Source organism: Endocarpon pusillum (genome assembly GCF_000464535.1).
Source record: "Endocarpon pusillum Z07020 unplaced genomic scaffold C712049, whole genome shotgun sequence".
Lineage (NCBI taxonomy): Eukaryota > Fungi > Ascomycota > Eurotiomycetes > Verrucariales > Verrucariaceae > Endocarpon > Endocarpon pusillum.
The window spans coordinates 64049-84449 of NW_006913552.1; the positions used below are offsets into that span (position 1 = coordinate 64049).

The 20401-nt window shown below is 50.5% G+C and overlaps 6 protein-coding genes across 6 annotated transcripts; 4 read left to right on the plus strand and 2 right to left on the minus strand.

The window, feature by feature from the left end:
• Positions 1–1193: 1193 nt before the first annotated feature.
• EPUS_07079 (uncharacterized protein) lies at positions 1194–2645 on the plus strand (the record flags this gene model as incomplete). The annotated part of the gene is made up of 1 exon (XM_007788106.1): positions 1194–2645. One exon carries the CDS (start codon positions 1194–1196, stop codon positions 2643–2645), a length of 1452 nt encoding a protein of 483 aa, XP_007786296.1.
• A 1224-nt stretch (positions 2646–3869) lies between these two features.
• EPUS_07080 (uncharacterized protein) lies at positions 3870–5552 on the plus strand (the record flags this gene model as incomplete). The annotated part of the gene is made up of 2 exons (XM_007788107.1): positions 3870–5349; positions 5407–5552. 2 exons carry the CDS (start codon positions 3870–3872, stop codon positions 5550–5552), a joined length of 1626 nt encoding a protein of 541 aa, XP_007786297.1.
• Positions 5553–7589: 2037 nt separating this feature from the next.
• On the plus strand, positions 7590–9456 carry EPUS_07081 (uncharacterized protein; the record flags this gene model as incomplete). Its single annotated transcript, XM_007788108.1, has 3 exons — positions 7590–8084; positions 8140–9333; positions 9370–9456. 3 exons carry the CDS (start codon positions 7590–7592, stop codon positions 9454–9456), a joined length of 1776 nt encoding a protein of 591 aa, XP_007786298.1.
• Positions 9457–10744: 1288 nt separating this feature from the next.
• On the minus strand, positions 10745–11893 carry EPUS_07082 (uncharacterized protein; the record flags this gene model as incomplete). Its single annotated transcript, XM_007788109.1, has 1 exon — positions 10745–11893. The coding sequence occupies one exon, from the start codon at positions 11891–11893 to the stop codon at positions 10745–10747; it is 1149 nt and encodes a 382-aa protein (XP_007786299.1).
• Positions 11894–12087: 194 nt separating this feature from the next.
• On the minus strand, positions 12088–16422 carry EPUS_07083 (uncharacterized protein; the record flags this gene model as incomplete). Its single annotated transcript, XM_007788110.1, has 1 exon — positions 12088–16422. The coding sequence occupies one exon, from the start codon at positions 16420–16422 to the stop codon at positions 12088–12090; it is 4335 nt and encodes a 1444-aa protein (XP_007786300.1).
• Positions 16423–16842: 420 nt separating this feature from the next.
• On the plus strand, positions 16843–19716 carry EPUS_07084 (uncharacterized protein; the record flags this gene model as incomplete). Its single annotated transcript, XM_007788111.1, has 5 exons — positions 16843–17033; positions 17079–18224; positions 18272–18790; positions 19239–19419; positions 19519–19716. The coding sequence occupies 5 exons, from the start codon at positions 16843–16845 to the stop codon at positions 19714–19716; spliced, it is 2235 nt and encodes a 744-aa protein (XP_007786301.1).
• Between the last annotated feature and the right edge of the window lie 685 nt (positions 19717–20401).

Here is a 20401-nt window from a genome sequence, read left to right on the forward strand (position 1 = left end):
GAATCCATACTGCAAAGAAGATTATCAATTGGCTTCAAGAGGAGGGCATAGAATTGATGGAATGGCCAGCCTATAGTCCTGATCTCAACCTAATTGAACACCTCTGGGCGCAACTCAAGCAATGGATCAATGATCACCATCCAGAGCTAATTAATATGGGCAAATCGGAGGAGGATTATCAACGTCTGTTCAGAGCAATTTATGAGGGTTGGGATGCTATAGGAGAAGAAGCTGTGGCCAATCTCATCAAGAGTATGGATAGTCGAGTGAATGCGGTCATTGCGGCTAAAGGATGGTACACCAGATTCTGAATATCGACTGCCTATTTAGGAAAATAGCCCAGCCTCAATCTCTGGATGTTTCTGAACATTCTGAGCCGTTTTTCATCAGAATCCATCAAGTTGGTAACTTACTATGGTAAATTGTATGAAGATGGTCCAAAATGTTGGTGGGGTCTGAAAGTGGGGTTGGTCCGATACTTTTGTCCTAGTACTGTAGTTAGTAGTAGTAGCTGCCTTGCCGTGCAATTTCTGTCCGTTGTAAGTCGAACATCTCCTTGGAAGGCTCCCAAGGGGAATGGTCAGAAGATCAGACCACATGTATTCACATGTAGACTTTCAAACAGCTGGGGAGGTGACTGACCTCAAGACGTTTATTTTGAGGAATCTTCCACTGGAGACTCGGCAACGAGATCCAAGGCTCCTTTTCCTCAATCCATCTATCTCACTGCAATGGATCTGAAATCAGTAATTCTTCCGTGGAAATTTTTGACTCCAAGCGGTCAGATTTGCCCTTCCCGACAATGCTGCCAGCAACATGAACTACGCAGGTCCGCTTTTGGGCACTGTCATCGTTGGAGCACCGGTGGATGGACATTTAGTAGCCACAACAGATTCAAGGTGCCTGTGGCACAGAAGCGGACAACTTAGCAGGAGAAGGCTTTTTGAAAGTTATGCCTAAATTACCATCAATGGGTGCTCATCTTAGGTCTAACCGTATTATTGTATGTACGCTAGGTTGCACCGCCTCACCCCTCGACCTAAGAATCGCTGCGCAAACTGTTTCAACGGAATGGATGCCTGGCCACCGCTCTCGAGCGCAGCACCCTCAGCGCCTGGGTTCCAAAGCCACCGACGACGGGCAAAACACGACAAGTGGCAATATCTTCGCTCCTCTACACAGGGCTGTCTAATATGCATGAACTACCGCGAGATTGTGTCATGGACGAGCTGGATAAAGCCTTGAATCGCAAGAGTGGATTCAAGTATATTGCCACTGATCAGTTTGATGCCAGACAGCATGTCCGACTACTAAGGACCGTGTCCCGCGAAAGAGATGGGCCGCTCAGCTACAGTCTGGAGATTGTGCCTCTCGAGCACCTCCGTGGCGTAAGCTACAAAGCGCTCTCATATACCTGGGGTCGCGCGGACTTAGTAGACGCGATTCTTGTAGATGGTCAAAAAATTTTCATCCGCCGCAATCTTTATGACTTCCTAGAAATCGCCTCGGCGAAGGGGGAGCATGGGTTATTATTCATCGATGCCATCTGCATCAACCAAAATGATCACAATGAGCGACAGTCAGCTGTCCAGGAGATGGCACGCATCTACCGCAATGCAGACCAAGTCATTGGATGGCTGGGACCTCTTGAACCGCCCGCGCTCGACAATGTGCGTGCCCTGGTTCACCGGAGCCACCGTCCGGCTGCCTGGACAGCGGCGCAATGGGATGGCTTCCGATATCTCAGCTGCTGCCGGTACTGGAGCCGCGTCTGGGTTGTCCAAGAGGTGCTGCTCGCCTCAAATATGAGCGTCTGGTGCGGCGCCTTCACGTTTCCGCTTACACTATTCGGCATGTCCACGCCTACCATGCCACGGGCGGAAATAAGAGTTGACGACAACGGACGGCCTGCAAAGGCCGTGAGCGCGCTGTCGCTCCTCCGCAGCCCCGCGGAGACCATCGTCACGCACAGATCCCGCCTGGTGCATCTACGGAATCCGTACACAGTAACGGAAACGTTCCAATCGCAGACGCCGGATCTTCTCCATGAGGCGGTGAGCAACTTCGGAAGCTTGGAAAGCTCAGATCCAAGAGACAAGCTATACGGGCTTCTTGGAATCCTAGATGAGCGAACCAGGGCGAGGGTGGAGCCGGATTACACGAAAGGTGTGAGTCATGCCTTTTACCAGGCGCTGAAGATCGGCTTACAGGAGCTCCATTGCGATAGCGGGGTGGTGTCCTGCCCCAAGGAGGCGGCGCTTGGGAGGTACCTTGCATACTACTGCGACGCACGCGATGCGTTTGGCATGGCGGACGGAGAGAGTATTTCCCTTCTGCGGCAGGTTCTGAGCGAGCTTTGCTTCCAAACCGTCTTGGAGGGTGCTACGCTCGAGGTGCAATGGCAGCAGCAGTTCGTATGGCGTGATAGCGAGCTCGTTGTTTTCCCGGACTTCAAGCGGCTACTCGCGCAGGCTGAAGAGAAGGATGAGGAGCTGTACCCAAAATGTACAGATTTTGAGACACAAGGGCAATTATTCAAGTTCCACGCACGTCAACATGGCTTGATCAAGAGGCTGGGTGCGGCTACCTCGCACCTTTTGCAACGAAGATCAAGAATTGGGGGCAACTACCATGCTCTTGGCTGAGCCGGCAAGATGGTTGTGTCCAACTCAGCTCGTCCTAGTATTTGTTGTAGGTTGTGATTTGGATGCCCTTCCCAACAATGCTGCCAGTTACAGGAAGCAACATGAACTACGCAGGTCCGCTTTTGGGCACTGTCATCATTGGAGCACTGGGGGATTGGACATTTTGTGGCAACAAGAGGTTCAAGGTGCCTGTAGCGCAGAATCGGACAACTTCAATGCAGTGTGAATGCCTCGGGCAGCTCTTGGCGGCACAACTTGTGACTGGATGCAATGGACAATAGTATGCACCCCCGCGTATGCATCGCGGTGCAGAATGCGTTATGTAGTTTGATGTAGTTTGATGTAGTTCGTTGTTTGGAATAGTTTGCGCTCGTCCTTGAATTGTTTGCCACCTTTACTACGGTAGGAGGCATATTAAATGTAACCCCCACTCTAGTAACAGCTTGTAACAGCTTGTAACGCCAAGATAGAACGCCCACCAAATCGCTCGATATGGACTAGTAATCTACCATCTATTTACATTGAGCGTGCATCCCATTGGCATCTATAACTACATGGCATCTTGCTGGCATTGATTGAATGGAGTGGTTGTAGAATAAGACAGGATTGGTTGAGAAAGCTTAACGCGTCAAACGCGGTAATGACCCCCAAGGGTGGTACATCATTCGTACAAGCGCGGTAAGGGTATCTGTACGAAGGTTGTTAATAACAATTTTACTAGTAGAGAGGGTTACAATTAACATGCCTCCTAACGTACTTGGTAGCCACTTTAACCACCTTGGCACCTAGAGCCTGCCCAGCTGCTTGTGTAACCGAACCCCTTGAACTGGCGCATCGCGATTACAATACGTAGTATGGTCTATATAGAACAGCAGGACTGGCCCAGACACTTCACCGTGTATCGTGATGTACGCCACACTCCTAAAGAGCTTAGAGCTCTTCGTATTCATCTCGATCGATAAAAGCCATGCCCCTCCTGCCCCTCCTGCCCCCCCCTCCTGGCCCCTCCTGCTGAGCAAGTGTTGCAGCATACTCCATACACTCCGTACATACAACGAGGCAAGCTGGCAATATCTTCGTGCGACCATCCGACTTTAACACATCGGCAACAGTCCTTGCTCGCCCTATACCCTTTCCAGCTCTACGAGGCAGTGCTCCCCGAGAATTCTTATCACAAGGGCAGTGCAGGAAGCGTCTTCCTAAAAGCTCTTTATCGTCACTAAAATGGCTTTCTATTTCCCACTTGCTGTGGCTCTTGTCCTCATCTACCTCATTTTCTACTACGTCGTTTATCCCGCCACTATCTCTCCACTGTCCAAGATTCCCTCTGGCCATCCAATCGCATCATTTCTTCCCATTTGGATCTGGTGGAAGCGTCGGAAAGGATATGAAACCCGTACCATCTTCGCCGCTCACCAACGGCATGGCCCAATCGTGCGCCTCGCGCCAAACGAAGTCTCAGTCGCGTCCCTCGACGGGCTTCGCAAAATCTACATGGGCGGTTTCGAGCGCACCGAATGGTTTCTACAATTTCGCAACTATGATGGCACGCCCAATCTCCTTACCATGCTGAATGCAAAGGACCATGCTACTAGGAGGCGTATTGTTTCCCATGGCTATTCCAAGAGTTACCTCCTTGGCTCTTCGGACTTCCAGCAGCTGTCGCACATTTTGCTATTTGAGCGGCTCTTACCAGTGTTAGATGATGCCGCACGAGCTGGTAAAGGCATTGATATGTACAGCTTGGGATGTGCAGCCGGCGCGGAGTTTATGACCGCGTATGGACTTGGTAGTGCATTTGGCTTAGATCTAATGCGGAGAAGCAGGGAAGATGAACGAAGGATATACCTAGAGAACAGCAAGAAAAAGGTACTGTACTTGAAAGGGTGCGAACGCGCAGCTAAGGCGCTGGAAGAGCAGCTTCTTCAGAAGTGTAGGGAAGCAGAGCGGTACCTGAACTCCAAGTCGTCGGCTCCTCAAGATGGCAAGAGCCTGGAAGACGAAAAGGACAGAAAGGCACGGCAAATTGGCAGCGAAGACCCAGAATCAACCTCAACATACCCTATCGTTTACGCTCAACTAATGAATTCAATACCCAAGAAAGAGCACGTAACAAATCCACAAGAGACCATTCGCCTTGCTGCGTCTGAATTGCTTGACAATACCGAGGCGGCTAGAGTGGGAATCGGCATCACACTAACATACGCTATGCATGAACTCTCGCAACGACGGGCGCTTCAATCTACTTTGCGCAAAGAATTGACGACTGCGGAGCTGCCATTCACGTATCCTCTCCAACATCAGTCACTCTCAACATCTGTCCTACGGAAGCTCGACGGCCTTCCGCTATTGGACGCCGTCATTACAGAAACACTGCGCTTGCACCCAGCAGCCCCCGGGCCTCTGCGTCGTTTGGTACCTAAAGGTGGAACGATTATTGAAGGATACTTCGTCCCAGCTGGTGCAACTATCAGCACGGCGCCTTACTGCATGCATCGGTCCAAGGACGTATATCCAGAGGCGGAGTTCTGGAAGCCGGAAAGGTGGATCGGAACGGCAGACTCTCCGAATAAGCAACTTACCACAGTAGATGAGGCTGGCGGGGGTCTGGAAAATGGCAAGGCGGAGCACGATCCACGTAGATGGTTCTGGGCCTTCGGAAGTGGAGGGAGGATGTGTGTTGGAAATCACTTCGTTTTGGTCGGTAAGTTTGAATCTCAATCCTGCGAGACCTACATTCCTCGGCTAACCAGATCTATAGTCTTGAAACTCCTCCTCGCCTCAATTTACATGAATTACACAACTACGGTGATTGATGACGAAGGCATCGAGCAAATGGAGGATTTTGTTGCTGTTCCGGTTGGGGACAAGCTGATTTTGGGCTTCAGTCGTGTTGCCATGGGCTGAATTCCCAGAGTTAAAGTGCAACTTATCTCCTTTCTGTATGCTATCGTCTAAAGGTTAGTTGTCTTCCGTCAAAGCGTAATGAAAAGCCCATCAATATTGTATCTCGACGGTCAATCCGTAGAACGTCTGTCCTTGTACCCACACTCGAAGACTGCCCATGCCGTCTGTAGTATCGTTGGAAGACCATTCTTCCTTCTTGAAATCGAGGTGGGAACCGCAATTTCTCAAAGGTACTTTGGCCACCGATACAAAAGGCATCATTTATTGGCGCCGGACCCTTGACAACGTGGGCTCAGCCGATCAGGGTTGAATACCAGAAAAGTGATCTGTCTACCCTCTTCTATATTCCATTGCTTCGGAACCTGAAGACGACGCTGTCAGACTCACCAATACTACCTTTGGCATTGGTCAAGCCCCATTTGATGAGGATGCTACCGCCCAGCCAAGACATGATATAATCACCGACGCCTTTGGTAAATCGAATGTAGAAGCAGCTGGTCCCGCTGTTAGTGGCATTGCTACAAGCCCTTCCAGTGAGGGTACTCCTGAGATCGACAATGCTCCCGAGAATGACGGTGCCAAAAAGAAATACAATACTTAGAGAACAGTATTGGCAATCCAATGCTGACTTATCGAGGTTCAAAATTATAACGGGTGGGGCCCCCTCGTGTGTTTGGCTTAGCATCCGACGGGCCGAAGGGCCGAAGGGCCATGATCAGGGTCTTAGAGCGTAGATGGAGCGGAATTTCGTTCCACTTTTGTATCACTGTGCCCCTAAGATGAAGAATTTCAGTGGTCGACGGGCCTGGGCTCAGATGGGCCAATTAAAAAAGCCTGCCCAGTAGTAGAATGTGAGACAGCCCCACTCTCCTCCCGGGTGGATGAACCCTTAAGTCGCCCTCTCTTGACTGGTGCTCACCTGCGCTCAGGGTGGGTGCTGGGCAAGAGCGGCAACAGGCTCCGGGGTGAGTTGGGTTGAGCTTGGCGCAGGATGTTGTAGTCTTGTCCCGCCAAGATCTCGTTGAACGCAAGCCAATTCAAATACAGCCTTCAGTCTCCTCTGTCCACACTTGTAGAAAGCCTCTTACCTACCTGCCCACACCAAAGTCATCGAGATGTTGTCAGCCCAACCAAATGACTTCCCGCCTAAGACCCGTTCACAGATTTATCAGCCTGAATCCGCCAGTTGTGTAAGGCTTAAGCAGCGCCCTCCCGCCTCAAGCTCTCCTAGGGGACAGCAGCGCTCGTCTCCAGATTCATCAAGATGTGCAGGAACCGCCTCTTTACTTTTGCAAGTTGCACTACTTCGGTTCCTGATCAGATCCGTTCAGCAAGGGTGGTTCGCCCTTGGAGCTGCAGAGGAATCTGCGCCCCTTTCTACACTCTTTGTTTTGTGTCTGTAACGGCTTAAGCTACCGAATTTCATCCCCGGATTATCTTTATTGACTTTGAGTCATTGCTCGGCACTGTCTGAAATGGTAAAGCATAGGTCAGCAGCTCCAGCGTCGCTGCAGGGTCAGAGATGTGCCAGGTGACGCACAGTTGTTTCATGTTCAATGGGTCCTGGCTATCAACAGGGGAGGAAAGTGTTTCAGTGGTGGGTTTCTATATCAGCACGACAGCCCTGTGATCTCAAGGACATCGGGTGGATGATCCTCCCTTCTACATCATGTTCCATAGAGCGCCCTGCCACCACTGCATGAGTCGAGGACTGATCTCTGAGAATTAACAAGACTGTCACGGCAGCTGACTACAAGTCATCTCTACTGTGCCCTTTGGTCTATAGCATTGCACTTTCGAGCTCAGACCGACATCTACGATCATAACTCTTTGCATTTTCGAGCAAAATTGTTGTAATAAGACTAACTTCGATTACATTCCGGTCGAGGTAAGGATTATCAGCTACAGCAGGCTTCTTGAGATCACAACGAGGCACCAAGTCGACAGATTTATCAGCTACTGGAGTGCATCATCATTCATGTAACTGAAAGCAGCTGTCTGTAGGAAACCAAGCCCCTGTCGGAAAACTTAGTAGGCATGGAGCCTGAGAGGCCCAGAGAACCTCGGAACGAATCTCCGAATGCCTTAGGAAGACCTAGAGAATATCGAGATAAAGCTCCTAGACTCGGGTATGAACCTAGAGAGAAACGACCAAGAACAAGATGGGAGCAATCTTCAGGTTCAACTTCAGCTGATCTATACGAACAACAACGCCGCAAGCAAGGAACCAGTGCTACATCTACCCGACAGCCACGAGGTTGTACTCCACCGTCACAAACGCGAGAATCACAGCAGCCACAAGGCCAGGGTTTATCGCCACCTGTTCAGTGCCCACCGCAGCAACGAGATCAAAGCTTGCAGCAACCACTGGCTCAGACGTGCCATGCACGATCACATGGGAACAGAGCTCAGGCGAAAGCAGCATCAGTAGCGAGATCAAACAACTATGACTTTGCGGAAGACGAGGCTTTGCTGTGCGATGACGCCATGATTGCCGAACTGGAGAAGGTCGTTGGTAGGGCAGAAGCGGTGGTTCGATCAGGAAAACAAGCTCAAGCACAGCAACAAGCTCAAGCACAGCAACAAGCTCAAGCACAGCAACAAGCTCAAGCACAGCAACAAGCTCAAGCACAGCAACAAGCTCAAGCACAGCAACAAGCTCAAGCACAGAGCAACAAGCTCAAGCCAAGCTCAAGCACAGCAACAAGCTCAAGCACAGCAACAAGCTCAAGCACAGCAACAAGCTCAAGCACAGCAACAAGCTCAAGCACCACAGCAGCAAAGTCAATCGACTGAAGCTTTGGACAGCGCCAAAGCTCGATGGCAGGCAAAATCGGCATTCGCCAATGCAGCCATCGATCCTAAACAAAAGGCCATACTCCGAGCTCAAGCAATTATAGATAAAATTGAGTATGATAGGGAGCAGCAACATGCGCAAAATGAACGATTACAACAGGTCCAAGGTGCGTCCCTCCAAGCTCAAGAACCAAGGCAGAAACTAGGTGAGCTCCAAAGGCAACAAGACCATCAACGCGGTACTCAACACCGAATACCAATTCAGCAAGCACCGTGGCAGCAGGCTCTACCTCAGCGAGCACCACCTCAACCACCTCAACCAGCACTACCTCCGCCAGCACCACCTTCGCAAACCTCGCTCACCCAACTTCCATCTCAACAATTTACATTTCAACAAGTTCAATTCCAGCGAGCACCACCTCAGCACACACAAGATCCGCAAGATCCACGTCTGCCACCTCCACCTCGGCAGCCTGCTCCCCACCAGGCTCCGCCGCAACCGCTCCCACCCCCTCCACCTCTACCTGCACCTCCACCCCAGCACTTTTCACCTTCAGAGCCTCTGCACAAGCCAAATCCACTCTTTCAACCTGTACCCCAGCAATCCCTACCTCAACAGCCGCAGTTCCTTCCGGTAACAGCACATCAGAAATCCCTGAACGTCCTACCCGACCTTGGCCCAGATTCACAACAACAACAGGACGACCCAACCCGATCCTATCTCCAGCAAATCGACGATAAAAGCACCAAATTCCTGACAATGCTCACGGATCTCCTCTATGGCACCCACTATCTTGGCAACGAACACCGCAAACCCAACTCTCCAGTTTCCGAAAAAGCACAATTAGCCTACAAAGCCAGTTTTGCTCGCTTAGGAGAACTCCTTGCACGTTCACCCATTTCGATACCGCCTTGCCCGACTTATCGAGACTCATCATTTATTGCTTCGCCTTCTCCGGAGCAGCAGCAGCAGCGAAGAGCAACTGTATGACGCCAACGCCAATTTTCTGACGTTATCTAGGACTCTGCAAGAAGCAAGCCGTGGAGCAGAAACGGTGGCGTTGGCGCACAATCCGTGCCTGACCAAAACGACGGTGTGTGCTTTTGACATGGCCATTTGTGGGTTGAGGGAGTTGATGTATCATCTGAAAACGCAATGTTGAAGCGGTTTTAGAGAAGACCGACCTAGCATGCATAGCGTTCAGATAGACCCAAGAAGCTTATCATCCTTCCTTTTCTCCTCCCCCTTCATCTTATCCAATCTCGCTATCTCCCTTTTGCAACTCTGCCTTCCATGATCCATCTAAACCCTGGACGAGAAGATGGACCTGACCTCCCTCCCTTTTCAACTCATTCTCTCCTGTTCCTCCCATCGCAGCGTCCACTTCAGCAGCGCGTGGTTCAGCGACTGAGCCGCTGTTTCCTCTCTCTCTCTTCTCCCATCACTTCTCCTTCTCGACCCCCCCTCCTCCTCAAAATATATATATCTATCTATCCAGCTTGATGATGCGCCCACTTCCCAACCAGACAGAATCCCCCCTCCGCTCCTCCCCCAACCCTTCCTTCAACTCAGGAATAATCTTCAAGCCAACCAAGGTATCGACCAAGCATGCCCATCCCCTTGCAGCAGCGGGAGACTCGTTCAATCCGGAATTCGAGATTATAGACGCAGAGCAAGAGCAGCTTGAAGGAGAATTCCATCAAAATCCGCTGATTGTTACAGTGGCAGGCGGACAAGAAGAATCAGTTGGTAACTACTAACTAGATGTAAGATGCCGGGCCCCTGGTGGATTGGTCATCAGATCCATCGGGTTAAGTATCACCCAATCTGGTGTGTGTGGTCATCCACGCATCGATCTTACTCCGAACTCCAGCAGATGCAGCGGGATCTTAGGGAGATAGTTGGTTACATGAGCGTTTTAGACGGGAGGATGTTGTGTTTTTGTGGAGGAAGAGAGCTAGACTTGTGATGACTGACGTTACGCCGTTTAGAGCCTCGAGCCTCACGGTCTCGAAGTTGAGAATTGTGCAGATGAAACAGTTTTATCTATGTGATATGGCTACTGTACTGTACTGTACTGTACTGTACTGTATTGTATTGTATTGTACTAATCTATCCCCCGTAACTTGATTGATTTTTCTGGAAAAAAAGAACGCACCCCAACGCCCATGTTCTCCTTCCCTTCACCTGGGCTGCATCGGAGTAGACGGGCCGAGCAAGCCGTTAAACGGGCCATCCGCCTTGAGGACGACGACGCAGGGTAGACGCCGTGCGTACTTGATCATGCACGCTAGGATGATCAGAAGAAACAGTGAAGAATATGCCTTCCTCATCTTCTTGAACGAAAGTCCTGATTCCCGGCCCAATTTCAAGCTAATATCTGTAGCGACCATCTTCAGCACGGGAACGACTCAAGGTCGAGACTGCTCGGGCTACGGTGAAGGCGGTTGGGCTCGTACAATGGTGAATCATCCCAAATGGAAGGAAACTGGTCAGTGCTTGCTAGGAGTCCGTGGCTCCATGTATCTGGCGATGGTGGGACGACTGGCTGATCAGGCTCTTCGGGTTGGTTCTGCTGGGCTGCAGGCAGTTGTTCTGCCATCTCATCACTCGGGTGCACAGAGTTGGCGGTATGCATGTCGTTGGTTTTGGAATACTCGAGGTTAGGCTCCTTATTGTTCCAATTGATGGCATCAGCTAGGTCATCTAGGAAGTTATCGACCTGATTCTCGATGTGGTTGGGAGAGCACTCAGGGGTCAGCTGGTCTACTGACAGCGGAAATACAGAATGCTGTGGCAGCAGAATTGATGTAGCTGATACGGCGGCTGCCTTGTAAGAAGTGGGTTGATGTGCAGCTGCCTCATGAGGAATTCTGGCAGAAAGACCACTGGGAAGCCCTGGACTAACAGGGTTCGACGGCGTGTGGGTTTCGATGAATTGAATATCTTCTCGATACGTCGCGGAGCAAAACCCAATTGATACCAAGTCGTTCCAAGCAAAGTCGTCTTGGTTTTGAGCCATGATGTCAAGACTATCGGCAAAAACGCCAGTGTTGCAAGATGTGCTTCCGGAGTGAGCAGGGACGGAAAAGTAAGAGTTATCACCATATCGTGGCATGGGGTCAAACCTCCCAGCCGGTCCATACACTGTAGCAGGCTCACTCGAAGACCAATCCGAAGATATGGTAGAAGTAGACAATGGCGGTGGTACATTGAACAAGTCCTCATTATTCACCCAATAGCTGCCAGCATATGGATCGTGGATATGTGAAGCAAGCGATACCATGTCATGGCAGCACGTTGTACCGTAGTGGGCGTTCTTCCGAAGCCGATAGCGCTTGCTCCCCGGCTCCCCATAGCGTGCACTTGGATGGACGTTGTCATTGGGAAAACAGCTCATGGGTAAAGTCGTTGCGAGGTCGAACAAGCTCTGATCGAGGCCATTGATGCGGATTTCTGAAAAGGCTAGGGAATGGTCTCTTGTTGAGTAGAAGGGACGGTAAACACGGTGCCAACAACGCTTCCCCTGACGAGAAGCAGGCATCGCAGTGAGAGTACAAGGCTAACAGAGTTGGTAGATGGAAGCTAGTAGCTTAGACGTAGGAAGCATCAGCACGACTATCTAGAAACGGGATGATATCATGGTTGTACTTCACATTTTAACAGGGCCAATCGATTCAATGGGTTCACTTGAAGTGCACAAAGGTATGGACGTGAATTATGTTTCATACTGCAATATCATGATTCTGGACGGGCGGAAGATTCACTTTCGATGTCCTCGGAAGCCTTGCCATCGGGTTCTTCCATATTATCGCCGGTTTCTTCCTCGTCTTCGCTCATGGCTTGTCTTATCCTGTCAGATCGTTTTGACCGCCTTGCCTCACTTCTTATTCTGCGAGCAGTTCTGTTCTTTGTGAAAGCTCTTCGGAGCCTATTCGGAACCCTGAGGCGTGATTGATAAGCGGTCATAGCGATCTTGACTTTCCTGCGGATACCGCGTTGGAATGCTGCAATTGACTTAGGTACAACTGGACTTCCCCATCTCCGACGACGCAGCAATTGAAGACGTGCCGCAGCCTTCGGTCGGCGTGCAGCAGAGAGAAGAGCAGCGGGGCGGATGTCTGATGCGTTATTTGAATCTGGTGAGCAAGGAACTGCTCGTTTTCGCTCCGCGAGCTGAAGTAACTGCTTTTCCTTCTTGTGTTGGCTTAGAAGACTCGCTGTAAAGGAAGGTTCCCCACGCTTCTCGTCCATCATTAGTTGAGGCCGTGCTGCATCCTCACGCATCTGTGCCAACATGCGTAGTTGGTCCTGCTGACTAGCCCTGACCCTCCGTGAAAACTCTAGCTCACGCTCATACCTTCCTGCTGCCTCCAGCATTAGTGGACTACGCTGAATCTCGCCCGAGATTTGTTCAACCGAGGGAGGTGGACTTCTCTGCTCCTCTTCTGGCTGCTCTGTAGATTGGATCTTGTCACGCTTCAACATTTGGTCGAGTTCGTCAAGAGGGAAGTCCCACGGAAGATGATCTAAGGGAGAGCGGCTTCCACGCAGACCAGCACGATCGACTTTGGGTTGTTTTCGCGGTCGTTTCTGGGGATCACCTTGCAAGGTCCTACCACGAAGAAGAAGCCCTTGAGCCTTTTCTCGGAGGTATGGCATCCGTGATACTGCACTGACGGTGCCTGGAGCTTGGCTTCGAAGAACGTCTAACCCTAACGCTTGACCTTGCAGGCCCCTATGTTGGGATTTCATGAGAGCTAGCCCTAAATAGACTATCGTCCAGTACGTCGGGACAAGAGTATAGGGACGAAATCTCTCAATAAGTTTGCGCTGCACCGGCTCCTCAATGACAAGGTCACCAGAGCCGTCAACGATCTTCTGTTTCGACCACTTGCTGCGTTTCATCAATTGCCACGAAGGCATGTTGGGCAGTAGCTTCTCCTCAAAAACCCGGAAAGCGAGAATTTGTAGATTAGGATCATTTGAATATGACAGAACCTGGACGTAGTGATTCCAGTTCTTGCTGCTAAGAGAGAAACCCATTTCTTCCAGTCTCCTAACAAGTGGAGGGAGATCGGCCACCAGATGCTGAGCACCAAGAGAATGCATGTACTGCGTGAGCGGACCAGCCAAACTGTACCTATGAGCAGCGACGATTCTGATCTCGCCTCTATCAAGGAAGGGTTGCGTAATCTGGCTCCCGGAGATTGGAGTAGAGACGTCGAAGCTGATGTCGCCAACACTAGGTCGAGTGGGAGCCGGTGTTGACATGTCTGTCTGGAGAACTGGGTCCGAGAGGTCGAGCGTCCGTTGACGTCCCATGCTCTTGGCCATTGACAATGCTTTGTTCCAATAGCTGTCAACTGCTGCAAAGCGTTTCTGCTGTACCAGGGTACTCATGATAGCTGTAAGTAGCTGAAAGGACTGGGCGCTGCTCGTCTTACTGCCATCCGATTCGTCCACAAAAGCCTGGTATTCACGAATAAGGTTGTCGGCCTTCTCAAGCGCACCGCTACGTGCAAACGCTCCAATCACGAACTCCATATATACAGAAGGGAATGCCTCCGCTGGGATCTGTCGCCTAAGACCTGGTTGAGGGTCTTCAGTCATGAGGTCGCTTTGGTTGATCTCAAGCCAGATCTGGGCCAGAAAGTCCAATGTCCTTGACAGACGCAAACCCTTGCTCATCGGCTTTCCTCGAAGGGCCTGGTTTAACCGGGTTTGAGTCAGGGTCGCATCCCTGTGAGCAGAGGAACGTAGGCGAGAAAGTCTTGCGCTAAGACCAATTCGAGGGAACCGCTCCAACATCTCACTGTAAATCACGGCCACCATGTCACGATTGTTTTCCAAAGCGTAGCCGTAAAGCACCATCGAATAATGGAAAACGGTAGCTGTTACAGAGTTACTGAAGTGAAGGGATCGAAGGATGGCTGCAGCATCTTGGGTTCTGCCGGTGTTGACCAGCGCTTGCATAAGCGCGGCATATGTCATACCGTCAGGTGCTATTGAGAGCTCTGTCATTCGTTCTTGTGTTCGGAGAACAGCATCAGTATCAGCTCGGAAGGCATAATATCGCAACAATGTGTTCCACATTCGAGTCGGAGCACTTTTCAATCTCTGCTGTGTAGCAGCTTCGATCAGGGCCTCTGCATCCTCAACTTGGTCATTAAGACAATACGCATGTACAAGGCTGTCGACCATAGCACTTGTCCCGCTGATTGATTGCTGCTTCGCGGCCTCGACCAATTGGTGAAGTGCCTCGATATCACCCGACCTCGCAAACATACTCATCAATATTCCATATGTATATTGGTCAGGCTTCAAGCCTGTCCGCTTCATGTTTTGATATTGTTGGAGAGCACCATCATGGTCTCGCGCTCTAGCGTAGGCTGTTAAGAGTATGTTCCAGCAGTATACATCTGGCTCTACTGCGAAGTGTGAGTGAAGCCGATCAAATTGTTTCTTGGTTTCGTGGACGTTTCCATTGCGAGCAAATACGTATAGGAGTGGTGTAATGAATGCCATATCTTTCGGTGTGCCATAATCACTACAGAACTCGGCAAATACTTCAGATACGTTGACCGAGTCGCCATTGCGAGCGCACGCGCTGAGCACTTTCTGGTATGCCAATCTGTCCGGTTGGCCCCAGTCAGTGGCGAACCGTCGCAGGATCAAGCGGCTTGCCACATGATCGCCCTCTGACCCGCAAAGTATGGCAATTAGTGAACCAAGAAGTGTTCGTGGGAATCGTACATTGGGAAACCTGTAATCCAAGTTTCTGTAAAGCAGCGTAGCAAGCTGATGCCGGTTTCTGAAGCCCACCATCTTGTTAAGAGTCTGAATTCCAGAGAAGTAATGCTGAGGCTGTAAGAGGCCAAGATGAAAGAATCGATCTAATAAAGCAAGAATTCCTGAGCCAGTGATGCTGACCATGATTTTTGAACTCGAGAAAATTCTGTACAATACTTGAACACTAAGACCAAGAACTGCATTCCTGCCTGATGGAAATATTGCAGCATTCTGCTCGAGCGTGTCCATGAGCTGCTGCAGCTTCTCGGGAAGCGAGGTATCTTGATCTAACTCCTGCCAAAGACCACGATTGCCAGGTTTTGCTGCGTCTCTTTGGGACTCCGGCAGCCTCTTCCAAACCTGTGCTGCGATCTCCCACAGGCCATTACGCGTCAAGAACGCTAGAAAGGTACTCGTAACTTCTGTGTGGAAGCCTCTCTTGATTGCTTCATTGTGTATTTCCATAGCCAGCCTATGCTTTTTCCTGCAACAGGCTGCCTTCACGGCGGCTTGATAATGTGCTAGCACCCTCTCGAGCGCGGGAATGAGATTGTAGGCAGCAAGGGCATGATCCAGATCAATGCGATGATCCGAAGTCGACAAATATTCCAGGACTTCCCCTGCAAGACCAGCTTCGCCACCCGCACGTATGAAGAGCTGCCAGGCCTTGTCATACGCCTCCTTTTCATCGGAGCCCATCAGCGCACATAAAGATTCTAGCGGTGGCAGTTGTTCATCAAGTAGAGGCACGTTAACAGGGCCACCCGAGTATGGTACGTCTTCGTCTGTGGACTCATTGTCATGACGATTCGTACCTGCGACAGGAGAGTTATATAACTCTAGTGTGCTCTGCTGGGAATAATCATCCTTCGCTTCCTCGATCTTACCAGATGCCCTGCTGGTCTGACTTTGATCTTGGTAAGAAATGCTGAAAGTTCGCTTATAGATTCGTTGTCGATATGAGCTATCGAAAGTTCGACCGTGAGAATCATATCTTTGTCTTTGGTCCGCGGCGAGCGCCGTCCTGTATAGAGAGGTGTTGATGCCACTGTTGATTAACTCAGACGCATCTGAAGGCGTTGTCCGAGCTCGTGACTGAGCAAGAGAGATGGTACGGATATCTTGTAGGTAGGCAGGCCACCAAACTGGTGTTGGCGTATTCTCTGCTCCATATCGCCAGAACGATAGAGGCAGGACGCGCTTGCTGCGTATCGGTTTCTCGATTCGTCTGAGAAGGAGGTTGACTGCTGGTTCGGCACATGTCGTTGCCTGCTCTAGCATGCCCTGGCAGACAGGCAGGCAGAGCTAATATACCTCAACGATCTTTGGATAGATAGAACTGAGATTCGCCGAAACTCCTAGTGGAAGTCGAACAAAATGAGTTGTATTGCAGGGAAGCTAAAGGACGGAGCTCCCAGTGCTTCTGACGTTGAACATAATTGCAAGCAATGGCATGATAGAATATAATCCCCTAGATCAAGAGCCTATTCCAAGATCTGGTGTCGCGGGTCTACGGAAGGGGACTTTGACAGGATCATCGTTGGACAAGTACATACATATGTAACTAAATTATTTGCGCTCGGTCTGCTACGAAGTCCTTGGCATTTGCTTGAGCTTCAAGTTTCCGGCAGCCTGCACCCACTCGTTCAAGGAGCATTTCGTTATCGCTGGAACTTTGCGAAAGACAATTCACCGGATGAAATGAACATCACCAGTTACGTGACGTCCGAGCGAGAGTCAGCTCTGCTTGTTGGAGATTATAGTGTCTACCGTGCGCAAGCGACACGCCGAATCCACTCGCTCAGAAAACGAATGGGACAGACCACCCCGAAAGGGCGCAAATACATCCCAAAGGCGCCAGTCACCGCCGATGATATACAACGTGACCATGAGTACGTGAAAGTGTGAGGAGATATGAGCTTGCTGAGACATGACAGATTCGTTAATCTCCTTTTAATGAGTGCTGAAAGGGCTTGGGCTGCTGCTATGGCCATGAAGAAGGCCCAGTCCACAGAAAATACTCAGAGGAGAATGCCGGGATCCACGAAGAGACAGATCTATTCAAGGCTTAGCAAGGCAATACAATACGCGGAGCATTTACAGAAATGCCTACAAGACAAAGTACTGTCCTGTGTGAATGATACAGACAATCTGGAAGCAGCAGCCTACCTCGCTTTGATGCGAGGGGCCCTACACTTCGAGAAGGCTCGATGGGAACCATGTATTAGAGAATACTCCGTGGCTCGGGTGATCTATGCGACGCTGGGCTCTGCTTCACGGTTGGATCTTTTCAAGGATCTACTCTCAAACACTGTAGATCCAAGCATACGATACGCTGCATATCAGTTGAGGTATTCGAGGACTAAGGCCGTTTCTGATATTGCGATCGAAGGATTTCCGCAGAGCAAAAGCGAGCTGCTGGGGCAGATCAAGAGCTTGAATCCTGACGCGCTCCTAACCAGCGAAGCAGCTGAAGCAAAGGGTCAGAATGCCTCGTATGATACTCCGTCAACCATTACCTGGAGGGGGCGAACAGTTAAGATTGAGGATGCTACCATAGCACAAGCAATCGAATCAGCCGATAGGAAGGAAAGGGAACTTGCCAAGCTTCATGCAAAGGGTCAGAGTGACGTTAGAGAACTCACAGCAGCTTATGACGACGTGATCAACGCTCGACAAGAAGCCGTGGACGCGACGAAGACCGCAATCGAAGAGTTGATGTCTGAGGGAATGGATACGAGCGATACAAGAGTGCAGTCGCTCCAGGTCACACGAACTGCAGTCAACTATGCTGTTATTGAATTGATGGTTGGACGAAATCGGCAACTCTGTGGCCAGTATGATGGTGCCACTTTCGAACGTACTTTTTCCAAGCGGTCTCGTAAACCCAGAAAGGATGGCACGAACCGTGTCCTGCGTGAAGAGAGTACCAGCGTGCAAGTTGCAAAATTGCGCGAAAGAGTGGCTCTGTACGACTCCATCCTGCAAAGTATCGATGCTGTAGGGGACTTGTTAGGCGTTGCCGGAGATCTGAGCTTTATGGAAGAGCTTTCAACTAAAAGGGCCTATTTCCGAGCCTTGAAGTACGAAGGGCCATTTCCGTTTCTAGGACTCGTGCTGACTTTGGCAGATGCCTCACAATTGGTCGTCGTTATGCTATCTTGGGGGAGTTCAGAAATGCACTTGCATTATACGCTCGATCACTGGAGCTAACAAGTAGCGTTCTCTCTACCCACTCGATCGAAGAAACAGAAGCAAGCCACGGCCTGTCAAAGCTCGACGTTACTTCAAAAGATCTCCAGAGATTTCATGGTTTGATCGACGGTACTGTGTCGCAGTATCGAGCTTTGGTAGAACTTAAGGACCTTATGGAACAGCAGAAAGCTTCAGCGAAAGACATATACGTGCCCCCACTAGTCGAAAGACTCGGAGAGTATCCAGCTGAGGATATTGACTTGATGAAGTTGGTAAACTTCCCACCGAAAATCCAACCAATTCCCGTCAAACCCTTGTTTTTCGACCTTGCTTGGAACTACATAGATTATCCCGGCCGTGCCATGTCAGGCGTAAATGGTGCGCCAGCGGCTCCGGAAACAGCAGCAGAGGTGAAGAAAGAACCTGCTAAGAAGGGCTGGTTCGGGTTTGGACGGTGAAGCTTCTAGTTGTTCTTGATGACTAGACAATGAGCAAAATAGATAAGAAGCATTGGCTGCAGGATATGTCTATTTCTTCTACCTTAGTGGTATAAGCAAGATAAGTAGCATGTAAGCCCGCTCTAAATAGTACGGCATGCTGAGAGCAGCACCAAAGGTGCCAAGATTTCGGCCATCTCACCGAACTGTCACATGACCTCTGAGCCCTAATCGTCCTTCTGCCTCGCCGCCAATATCATCCAGCACCATATAACTCCACGACGTTTGACTCAACTGATATCGATAATCGAACACCGCCAATAGTAAGTTACATCACGTATCAACCACATTCCGGTAGCCGTTACTAACCAGTCTCCCGTGTTACAGTGCAGATGTGAGTTTCGCGATGACCCAGCCTTAAAGCACGGCCTATGTAACAAGTGCAACAACCTAACATGTTCACAGCTTCGTCAAGACCCTCACGGGCAAGACCATCACCCTCGAGGTCGAATCCTCCGACACGATCGACAACGTCAAGAGCAAGATCCAAGACAAAGAGGGCATTCCACCGGACCAGCAACGCCTGATCTTCGCCGGCAAACAACTCGAAGATGGCCGCACCCTGTCAGACTACAATATCCAGAAAGTGGGTGCCTCATGCTCTGTTCTGCCGCCCTCGCTTTCCAAGCCCCAAGACGCATATCTTTTGATAGGTTTGTGACACTGACTGGTTTCTCTTGTGCAGGAATCAACCCTCCACCTCGTCCTCCGTCTCCGTGGCGGTATCATCGAACCATCACTCAAAGCCCTTGCTAGCAAGTACAACTGCGATAAGATGATCTGTCGGAAATGCTATGCTCGTCTGCCGCCTCGGGCTACGAATTGCAGGAAGAAGAAGTGCGGGCATTCGAACCAGCTGCGGCCGAAGAAGAAGATTAAGTAGTGGTTTGAGGGTGTGGTTGGTGCTTGCTGGGGAGCAGAGGGTGGACGCTATTGGGGAATGGAGGAGTGGTATTAGGAAGGTAGCGGAGGAGATCCGAGTTGAGTGAGGTCACAATCAGTGATAGTAGCTACACCACAAGCAGACCCGTCGACGATTAGAGCCATTCAAATCAATGATGTTCAAAAAACTGGGTATCTTTGATGGATGAGGAGAAGTACAGGCCACGACTTCAACCATGTGAATATGTAATCCGATAATCGAGCCTTCAAAACAGCAATCTCAATGTCTCCCCACCTTCCTTCCCATCCCCGCCATCCCCTTTCTCCCTCGCCGGGCTCCCGTGCGCAAAGAACAAGATCTTAATCGCAATCGCCAGCGCCGCATGCAGCACCACCACCACAATCAACAAGGCCTGACTCGTCTTCTTCTCCGTAGCGCTAATCACCGGATACAGATTCTTGACCAAAAAGAAGACACTCAGCCCATACCCCACTCCCACCAGCACATAATTCAGCGCCGTCAATGGACTCCAGCTCAGAATCGCAACCAGGACCCAAACCAGATTCGCGTATCCATACAGCGCCCAACACTCGACCAGCTCCACGCCCTGGGCCCCGAACCACTTCAGCACCGCCCACAACGCCGCGGGCACGAAGGCCGTGTAGCCATAGACGAGTCCCTCCTA